The sequence below is a fragment of the Medicago sativa genome, chromosome 1 (assembly GCF_051527215.1).
Source record: "Medicago sativa cultivar Bolivia chromosome 1, Bolivia_mono, whole genome shotgun sequence".
Lineage (NCBI taxonomy): Eukaryota > Viridiplantae > Streptophyta > Magnoliopsida > Fabales > Fabaceae > Medicago > Medicago sativa.
Window position 1 is genome coordinate 54,599,238 of NC_140749.1, and position 11,441 is coordinate 54,610,678.

At 37.7% G+C, this 11,441-nt stretch overlaps 1 protein-coding gene across 1 annotated transcript; it reads right to left on the bottom strand.

The window, feature by feature from the left end:
- Positions 1–8,454: 8,454 nt before the first annotated feature.
- LOC146955438 (uncharacterized) lies at positions 8,455–10,880 on the bottom strand. The gene has a single exon (XM_085721506.1). It carries the CDS (start codon positions 10,840–10,842, stop codon positions 9,430–9,432), a length of 1,413 nt encoding a protein of 470 aa, XP_085577632.1. The 5' UTR covers positions 10,843–10,880; the 3' UTR covers positions 8,455–9,429.
- Positions 10,881–11,441: the final 561 nt, after the last annotated feature.

Sequence of the window (11,441 nt, forward strand, 5' to 3'; positions counted from 1 at the left end):
TTTCTAAGGGTTGAGAACTGCTAGTTGTAACTATTGGTTGCAGTAAATTTGCTTCTAATGCAATCCACACAAGTACATGGATCATCAAACTTTATGAGAGGTAGAATATTTACTTTCATTAATTTCTCAACCCTTTCCCCAATAAATATGATCCAAGAGCTTATGCCATAAAGTAAAGAATGTCTTCCTCAACATTAGACCTTATAGAACCAAAAGTTTTGACAACGAAAGACGAAGTAAGGTTATGTGAAGTCAAAGACAACTTATATAAACCATCAACAAAAGATCCAGGGAGTCATGACCATCTACTAGAGACAATTTATATAGATGAACAAAGGTGAAGTAAAGTTATGTCAGTTTAATCTCAAACTTAGTTTCCTACCTTCAAGAGTTAACTAAAACAAAGTTGCTCCAATAAATAAACACAAACAAGATTCATACCAATTAAAGGAAGGTATGTGAAAAATATTTTTCAAAACAAGTTCAAAACTAGAATGTTAAATTATTGTGGCATCTCCCACTGACTTCACAGTTACACCTAGATTATATTAATCTAAAATTAAGTTGACATCTCCCACTGACTCCACGGTTACTCCTAGATTACAACATTGTCATATTTTTATGTCGATTAACTTTTCATTAGACACATAAGACCAATATGGTCAAATACTTTAACTTGTGAGTCTCCCACTTACCATAAGGTTATTACACTTCACGCATGTTTTCCTAGAGGCAACTCCAAATCTTACTTCCATTTCTTACAGTTTGACTTGTTTAACATATCTATGGAAGCAGAACTATCCACAGAGAAATTCGTTGGTACAAAAGATGAATTCATTAAAATATGTCATTAGACAAGATTTAGCTCAAAATAAATAAGCTATTATAATGAGGCCAATACAATTATACAATCACCTTTGGGCAGAATCCACAAACTAAGGTCAAAACCCAAGTCAAAACCTCAAATGAGTTAATCAATAAGGATACATTGAACTTTGGAAATTGTCACCTTTGGGCATACAAATTATTTGGTTCAACATATAAATTAATCAATGAGCATGCATAATAAAAGCATAACAATTATCCATTGAGGAAATATATGAGACAAAACACGAATGCATTAAAATATACCAGTTGACAAGATATAACTCGAAATAAACAAGCTATCACAATGAGGCCAATATATTTGTGCAATCACCTTTGGGCAGAATGCACAAACTAAGACTAAGCCTAAGTCAAAACCTCAGATAAGTTAATCAATGAGCATGTGTTGAATTCGGGAAATTGTCACCTTTGGGTAGACAAGTTCCTTAGTTCAAAACATTCTCCAATAACTTTATCCCAAATCAATTTTTAATTGTAAAATGCAATAACCACCTTTGGGCATGAAACTACATGTTACGATTAAAAACATTCCTCAAGCTACAAAAAGAAATTTCATCAATCAATCAATAGAGGTGGTCCCACTTTGAGGGTAACGGCCTATATTAACGCATGAAATTCTTTTTGCATAGGAATCAATAACTCTTGTCAAAATAAGACCCAAAAAAAATATGCATCATTTAAATGCATCTAAACTGGTCAATATCGTTTCAATTTGCATTCATCATAATTTTGTTTGATACAATGCGGCAGAATAGTACATTAAAAGCACATAAAAGAAGTATCAACATATAATTATGTGCTATATTTTAGAAGAGTAACTATTACCGTTAAACTCATAATCTCGCTAACATGTAGTAATTGTTTATTTATGCAGCGGAAATAAACGAGACTTCAATTTCAATACAACTGAGGATAAAAGACAAAATAGTCACAAAAATATATTTAAGAAAAGACTAACATCCTCAATGTAAGTCTCCATAATAAACAAAAGAGTATTCATCAACAAAGGATATTTGTTTCTCATTTATAGATAATTGACATGTAAGATTCTCCCACTTGATAGAGAATGATAGTTGGATTATCAATCCATCCAAGACTTTTAAAATATTTAAACAAATATTCAACTATATTCTTGTCGCGTCATTTTTCGGAGATCAATGCTATTTGATTAGCTTTTGACTCACTTTCTTATTTCACGACTGAACATTTAATTTTTTAAAGAAAAGGGGAAAAAGTTCAAACACCCCACATTTTGAAAAGATTTAGAGTTCGGGGTTAGTTACATAAAGGGAAGGTGTTAGCACCCTTTATGTCCATAGTACTCTACGGGAACCTCTTGGTTTCATTTAATTAATGTGCTATAACTTGCTTGTTTTGAAAAAACAATGGAGTTTGAAATGATAAAAGAAAGGAGACCTAGTTTATCTATATTTTATTGATTTGGAAGGACAAAGTCCTCTGCCTACGTACCCGTGAGGGATCAAAACCTCGTAGTTCGGGGTAAAAATTGACGTTTGATTGGTTGAGTGTTTTTTATTAGTTTTGAAAAAAGGTTTTGAAATGAAAGAAAGCCGAAGCGGCAAGTGATATTTGTTTGTGTTTTTTAATATTGAAAGAAAATGACTCAAAGTAAAATTAAATGGATTGAAATTTGATTAAGAAAGAAATAAAAAAAAAAGACGTCACTTGATTTAAGATCAAGGTTTATTTAAGAAAATATTTTTGTATTTTTGTGGTTATTTGCATGTTTTTTTTTGTTTTCAAAGAATTGGAATGAAATTAAACTAACGGAGCATAAAGAAATAAAAGCGTAGGGACCCTATGGTGGCGTTGGACCACCACAAAGGCCTTTTTACCTAAACTACCAAGCAGGATAAAGGCATACACACATGCACCTAAAACTATTACATAAAAGCCTAAATACATTCTAAAGTCTGCGAGAAAATAAATATGCATGATAATAAACCTAAACTAAAGATGTATTTACATTAAACCTAATATACATTCTAAAGCCTGACAATAATAAATAAATTAGTATGTAAAATGATGAAACTAAACTAAAATGCATGAATGATTACATTTAAAGCTAATATACAAACTAAATTCATTTGCAAAATAAATAAAAGACAAAAAGTAAATAAATAAAACAGAATAATGTAATAAACCTAAACTAATAGAATGTGTATGGAATAAATAAAATGCAAGGCGAATTAAATATGTGTGCAAGAGTAAATAAAATGAACTAAATACAGGGAAGGGGGCGCAGGAATTAAAAAAGGGGGGTGCAGAAAATAAAACAAATGAAGTTGGGCTTAGGGACAGGCTGGGGCGGGTTACACCGGTTCGATCAGGGCCGTCAGATCAGGATCCGACAGCCTAAGGGAATGATGGTGCATGGCAGCACCTACACTAGCGTGTACACAATCAAAAGGACCTATAAACATGTGATAACACATGTTCCTGCTCATTTCCCTTGGTCTTTCTCCCTCTTCCCTTTACAAATCAAAGAAACACTCTCTTCTCTCTCCTCAGGTATTCAAGAACATGAAGGTGTTCTTCCTAATTTTTTATATTTTTGTGTTTCCAATCTATCCCTCCTACCCTTTCCTAAACCAATTTCTTCTTCTCTTTCTTTTGATCCTACTTTTCCTTACTGCTTTTTTGAAACCAAAAGTACCAAATTCCTACCCAAGCAGACTTAGATCTAACAAAGAAACAATATAAAAAAAAACTACCTTTTCTGTGCTTTTTGATTAAGTTCCGAGAGTGTGATTGTGTGTCGTTGTGTTGATGCGACGACCTTGTCTCCTTGATGACGGTCTCGTTGTCGGTTGCGTGACTGGAACTCGACGGAATCGTGAACGTCGGGCTCGGTTTGCGTCTGTTCCTGGTTTGTGATGTCGAATTGCTTCGAATCGGATGCGGTTACGGTGTGAAACGAGTGGGTTTACATTTGTGTTACTGGCTTGTTAAAATTGGGTCAGGTTTGGTACTTGCTTGGGTTATGGAATAGGTTTTGTTGTTGATGAAATGGTGATGATGGCTTGGTTCGAAATTGGACTCCGTAATTCGCAGGTTTTGATGAAATTGATTTTTTTTTTTTTGTGAAATTGATTGTTTGGTTTGAAAAATGCTTGCTGGGTTTTGATGAATATCTTGCAGGTTGTGGTTTGGTTTGTGAAATTGTGCGTTCAAAATTTGGTTTGTGAGATGCTAGGTTTTGGTGAATTTTTTTTGGTCCCCCCTGTGTGATTCTGCAGGTTTAATTTATAGTGCTGGATTTAGGTTTAGGGGTTGTTGAAAGTAGCACAAAAATTGTGGCTTTGGATTGGGATGGAAACAAGAACGCGGATGAACTTTGGATTAGTATTGATGAAGTTGTCACAGACTGTTTGGATGTGGACACTTTTTTTGGATTTTATCAAAATAATAATTAAAATAAAAAAAGGAAAATAACAATAAAGAAAGGTTATGCAGACTTGGACTTTTGACTTATCTAAAAAAAAGAATTAATTAATTAAAAAGAAATGAATGACTAATTAAAATAAAAATAAAATGACTAATTAAAATAAAAATAAAATGACTAATTAAAATAAAAATCGAATTAATTTAAACAAAATAAAAGATGGAAATAACGACTAAAAAAAGGAGACGGCCCGACTCGGAACCAAAAATGAGGTATTTTAAAATACCTCTCTGCCGAATTTATCTCTGAAAAGTCAAAGACCGATCAAGATCGAAGGGCAGGTGTCGGTGTATGAATGTAGGATCTTTAGGTCAAAAATTGGGGTATGACAGATGCCCCTATTTAAGTTTCTTCGTCCGGATATTTGAAGATGAAATCTTTGATTTGACGGGCCGAAGAGACTTAAATACAAAAGTACACCAATTTTGGACCTAAGATGCTATGAATGCTCGTGAAATGTTTGTATGAATGCATGACAGCAAAGATGATTTGACTAGAATGAGAAAGAATAATGGGATACCCAAATTCGTTGAAGAAAGGGATCCGACTCTGCTAAGGGGAAATGTAGTTTCACTGGGGAAAGATTGTCTACTACCGTATTGGTTCGGGACGATAGCTTAATGAAGACAACACTTTTAGCGACATCTTTGAAACAGCTGACGCTTAGGACGACACTATTGAAATTGAAATTGATTAGTGACATCACTAGAACAGCTAACGCTGGGGATGACACTTTTGAAATTGAGATTGAAATTGATTAGTGACATCACTAGAACAGCTAACGGTGGGGATGATACTTTTGAAATTGAAATTGATTAGTGACACTGGAACAGCTAAAGCTGGGGATGACACTTTGAAATTGAAATTGAAATAGAAATTGATTAGTGACATCACTGGAACAGCTAACGCTGGGGGATGACACTTTTGAAATTGAAATTGAAATTGATTGGCGACGTCTCTAGAACAGATAAACTGGGGACGACACCATTGAAATTGGAATTGAAATTGAAATTGATTGGTGACATCACTAGAACAGCTAAGCTGTGGATGACCCTTTTGAAATTGAAATTGAAATTGAAATTGATTAGTGACATCACTGGAACAGCTAACGCTGGGGATGACACTTTGAAATTGAAATTGAAATAGAAATTGATTAGTGACATCACTAGAACAGCTAACGCTGGGGATGACACTTTTGAAATTGAAATTGAAATTGATTGGCGACGTCTCTAGAACAGATAAACTGGGGACGACACCATTGAAATTGAAATTGAAATTGATTGGTGACATCACTAGAACAGCTAAGCTGGGGATGACACCTTTGAGATTCCGTAATCAGGGAAAAACACATTTGATATTCCGTAATCCGATAAACCGGGGAATGACACATTTGATATTCCGTAATCCGATATACTGGGGAACGATACATTTGAGATTCCGTAATCTGATAAACCGGGGAAAGACACGTTTGATATTCCGTAATCCGATAAACTGGGGAATTGAAACACTTGACATTCCGTAATCCGACAATGCGGGGAATTGAAACCCTTGACATTCTGTAATCCGACAATGCGGGGAATTGAAGCACTTGGTATTCCGTAATCCGACAACGCGGGGAATTGAACCACTTGATATTCCGTAATCTGACAAAACGGGGAATGGTAATTTGATATTCCGTAAACCGTTAAACCGGGGAATGAAACACTTGATATTCCGTAATCCGACAAAACGGGGAATGCTGATTTTGATATTCTGTAATCCGACAAAACGGGGAATGATGATTTGAGAAGATAAAGATTGAGTGACATCTCGTTTTCTGACAAAGCAGGGGACGACACTTTCGAGAAAATAAAATGTGATTTCAAACTGTTCATTGGTTGGAATTGACCGTTTAAAACATGATGAAAGGTAAACTCAAGCAGTCCGTTGTTTAGGACTGGCGGCTTGAAACAAGATAAAAAGGTGAACTCAAGCGGTCCGTTCTTTAGGACTGGCGGCTTGAAACAATTGAGGACTGAGACGAAAGAACACAACCAAACAAGACTTTGGGTGACTGATGCAACCATTTATGAATTGATATTGTGTATATGTTGTGTATGTATGAATGTATGAGTACGTGAAAGTATTAATGTATGAATGTATGATTGTATGAGTGTACGAATTGTAATTTGTATGACTGAATGTATGTATGAATGTGTGAATGTGACTTGTACGGCCGTATAAACTGTATATGACGGGTAACTCGATGAAACGAGACAAGACAGGTAAGATGGGAGATGGATTGACATTGTAGTACCAACACTCGGCAAACTTCCTTGGAGATGACACTATTGTGAACGAATCGAGCCGTTGATGGTGTAAAACCTGGCACAAGGTAGCAACTGATGAATCTTGGGGAGAAAGCCCATTGTTGTATCAAAAGTCTGGAAGAAGTCGCCATTTGCAAACCGGCGCAGAGTGCTTTTCCCTTCTCATGCTTCGACAGTCATTTTTGTATTTTTTTTTTTTTTTGAAATCCCTAACTTTTGCCTGGACCGCCCTTTCGGGTTTTCAGTCCACCGGGAGTATATTCCTTTTTTGTGCCCCTAATTTTTGCCTGGACCGCCCTTTCAGGTTTTCAGTCCACCGGGACGCTCTCTATTGCCTAAGCCGCCTTTTCAGGTTTTCAACTTAGCGAGCATTGATTTTTTTGTATTACTTTTTGTATTTATTTATATTTTTTGGACTGTGAAAGCATCTTGCTCGAAGCAGAGGTCCCCTCCATTGTGTTTAGCCATGTTTCTCTTCAGGGATGTAGCCGTTCTCGAGGCGGACGCTGATGTACGCTTCGACTACTCACAAGTTCAAAGAGAGTGTGTTTGTTGTTCATACTTTTCAGAAGATGTAAAAAAAGGTTTTCGTATTTTGAAAATTTTCGCTTCAAGTATTGCCATCAAAATAGAAGAAATTTTGCAAATACAATAAAAGAGAGTTCCAAAAAAATGGGCACAGGCTCAAATTTGATGAATTGAGTGGTAGCTTACCCATGGCATGGCTCCACGGATCTTTGAAAATTTTGGAAAATGGTAAATATGATGGGAAGGTATATTGAACACAATAACTGTTATACTCCCTAACAACTTTGAATGCCCCTAGTTCCGAGTCTTTGATTTGCAGATGCTTCGAAACGGAGGTCTTCTGATAGCCAAGATGCCCCAAGTGGATTGTGCTGACTGATGCAGTTACTTGTCATGATCCTTAACTTTTGCATAGATCGCCCTTTTGGGTTTCAATCTATCAGGATAATCATTTTTGTTCATGTCTCTAATTTTTGCCCGGACCGCTCTTTCGGGTTTTCAGTCCACCAAGACGCTCATTTTTGCCTAAGCTGCCTTTTCAGGTTTGCGACTTATCGAGCTTTTATTTTTGACAGAGTATTTCTTGACTGCAACGGTATTCATAGAACGTGTGAGTTTCTCACCATCCATAGTTGTAAAAATCATTGCACACGAGCCTTCGTAGTTAGGCGTCCACTTGCCCCTGGAGTCTGGTTGGAAAGTAGAACAAAGTTCCATTCTTGAAATTCATGGGGACGAACCTTTTTGTCAGAAGCTTGTTTCAAACCTCCTTTGATATATTTGTACAAGGTCATCATGCGTTTAAATTCGATCAAGCTTGAACTTTAGCAGAACTCCTATTGACGGGACTTCGACCTCCACATTGTATACTGAGGGAAGGAGAGGGGCTGCCCCTGTCGAAATTTGTACTAAGTACGATATCCTTGTGAGGCAACAGTAACATCTCATGCTAGTCTTTGTAAATGACTGCCATCTTCTGGACAATCTTCTTTTGTTTGTAGCTTCGACGGCTAAGACGCCCCAGTATGCGAGAGATCTTGTCGGCAGTCTCTTCATTCTCTTCTTCAGCTTCGGACATAGGGAACTCAAAGTTGGAAGAAAGTACATGGTTAACGTGTTCAACGGGTTTATTAATGCATGATTTGATTATTGATTTTGACAAGTAAGTATAAGTTATGATTATGCAGATATTTGAGAATGATATTTATTTTTGGTTTTTTTGTATTACCATTTTTCCAGAAAAAGCACAAAATAAAAAAAAAGTCGGGATCAAAACGACCTTTTCATTAATGATGGAAAACACATGAAGCAAAAAGAGCCCTACACGAGTTCACTTTCGTCTCGGGCGGGACGAAAGGATTTTTTTGAAAATTGAAAAGCAACAAACAAACATTATTTGAACAAATAAGTAGTAGAAGAAACATCAAAATTGACTCAATTGCAGCTATCCACTCCATGTGTCACAATATTAGGCAATATAATTTGGCAGTGGATTGATTTGCACATCCGAATTCAACCTTCAAAGAGCAACATATTGGCTTCAATCAGCTTCTGGACTTCAATCTTTAAAGATAAACAATGCTCGATGTCATGGTCGGATGTCCCTTGATGAAAGGCACATGAGAGATCAGGTTGATACCCAACCGGCAACTCGTTAGGCACTCGAGGAGGCTTTCTAGTTTTGACAAGGTTCTTCATGAGCAAGATGGGAAGCAGCTCCGCATACGTCATTGGGATTGGGTCAAACTGCATCTTTGGAGCCTGTGGTCGAGGCTGTTGTTGATGTTGGCGTTCGGGTCCCGGCTGGAACTGCGGCTGCTTTGACTCGGCCTGGAGTGTTGTGATCTCTTGACCACACTTCTCCCTTTTGTTTGCACGAGTGTTGTAGGTGCAAGTCGAAATGAACGAGAACAGTCGGACCACTTTGTGAAACGAGTTGACCCTTTTATGGAAAAGAAAAATTTGTGAGACTCGAAATTGAGACTATGAAATACAAAATGATGCATGATGCTTATGCAAAAATAGACACATATTTTTTTTTATTTTTTTTATCGAAGGACTTATAAAAGCAAATTTGTAAACATCATAATTGAAAATTTCATTGACTAATTAAAGTACTACAAGATAATTCCCTTTTAACAAAACTGAGCCAAGGGATAAACTCCAAAGTACATCACAAAGAGCTAGAAAATAACATAAAGTGGTGAAACAACTGGGAAACTCTTGAGCTCTTGTAGTAGACTACTCCTCGAAATCTGGGTGCGCCCCCGCGAAGAAATCCATGCACTCTTTTTTGCTGATAAATTGCGCAAGCCTTGCACTTTGGGCTTGGATCTGAGCATTTTTCTCGATCAATTGTCGCTCTTTGTTGAGGAGCTCATGCTTGAGCTGCAGTATTTCCACATCTTTATCCCCTACTTCAGACATAGCTTCCTCGTGCTTCCTTTTCCAAGTGGTACACACACGGTTTAAGTCAGCCATTTTCTCTTGGTACTTTTCTTGGGTACTAATTGGTAGGGGTAAAGGTATCGGTTGAGTGGTTGAGGACAAGTACCTCGATATAGGGTAAGGCATCATATACTCAGCAGCTCTATCGATAACCCATTGGGTATAGGTTTCATAAGTGAGGTCTGACTTATCCCCCAATTGATTGCTGTTTTTTCTGCGGATGGTATGCCAAGCTTTCATGAACTGGTCTCTCATACCCCTGCTATCGGTGAGGTTGAGATAGAATGTGCCCTCTAGTGCAATGTTGCAAGGCTTTTCTTTCATAGGATACCCGAACTGGCGTCTAGCTAGGATAGGGTTGTAGCTGATTCCCCCATGAATACCGAGGAGAGGCACATTACCGAAGTCTCCACATGAGTCAATGATGGTTCCGGTGTCGTAAGTTGGGTTGTACCAAACTACATCAGCTGGAGCAAGGGACATGATTTTCTCTGAGTATATAGCTTTGTCTTTGGAGAGGTAGAATTGGGGTAGGTGTGAGATGTACCACTTATAGAGTAAAGGTGCACAGCAAAGGATGGTTCCGCCCTGCTTATCGGTTCTATGGTGGATGGAGTGGTAGGTATCAGCAAGGAGAGTAGGGACTGGGTTTTTGGTGAGGAAAATTTGGATGGCATTAGCATCGACAAAACCATTAACGTTGGGGAAAAGCACAAGACCATAGATGAGCAAGGCCAGGATAGACTCGAAAGCAAGGGTATTCTTTGATGCAACAAAACTGTTGGCTTTACTGATTAGGAATTTGGAAGTTAGCCCCTGGATTTTCTCTTTCCCTTTGGTAGTGAGGTTATCAGTTATGTCGGGTATCTTGAGGTGAAGGGCTTTTGCGATATCTGATGCTGTAGGGGGCCCCTCGAGACCACTGAAAGGTATTCTGTCAAGTACGGGTAAGCCGACCAAGTAGGAATATTCTTCAAGGGTGGGGACAAGCTGGTAGTCTGGGAAGGTGAAGCAGTGGAGGCGAGGATCGTAGAATTGGACCAGAGTCATGAGGATCCCTTCGTCAAACTTTGTATTGAGAATCTTGAGCAACTTCCCATGGTGAGACTGAAAACCTGCTGGATTAGTGATGACATCTCCTAAACTCCTTAAGCTTTCCAGATCTTGGCTTTGGAAGCTATACTTTTTAATACTCCTAGTAGTCATATCTACAATGTTTACAACAAAACTTGTTTAAGTCCTTCGATATATTTTTTTTAATGAGAAAAAAGAGTTTGTTTATGAATGAATGCATGTATGCATGATTATGCTAACATAAACGGTGAAAATATGGTGAGGTTAAATCCACATGTTGGAGTCAAGAGTAACAACGGCATTTGGTAAGGACTATGGTTTCATTTGTAATTGTAACAAGGGTTCTACCAAGTTCCCAAATTGCAACTACCCTTATGAATATATCGGTGTATAGGAATGCTCCTAGTCCAATATCATCCAAAAGGAAGTCTAGTTTGAGTGTAGTATCGCATGACAACTAAAGTCAAGAATGCTCTTGGTTTAGCCACCGCACTACGTCCTAAAAAGGCCAAGATGGGTTAAGGGTTACTAAGGTCCACGGCTTCACGGGACACTCACATTGAAAGTAATAACGTCGACATGAATGCTCATGACAACAAGAGTAATACCTTCCGTGAGGCCTCCGCCGAGTAGGGTTATCACATGTACACATGGTCCAAGAATGCTCTTGGTATGGCACTATGATTATACCCCGTCCTATCTTATATTTCTCTCAAGTCCGGGTTAGGACT

Bases quoted from the DNA above. Each gene is read 5' to 3' on its own strand.
- LOC146955438 (XM_085721506.1), bottom strand. From the start codon at position 10,842: ATGACTACTAGGAGTATTAAAAAGTATAGCTTCCAAAGCCAAGATCTG.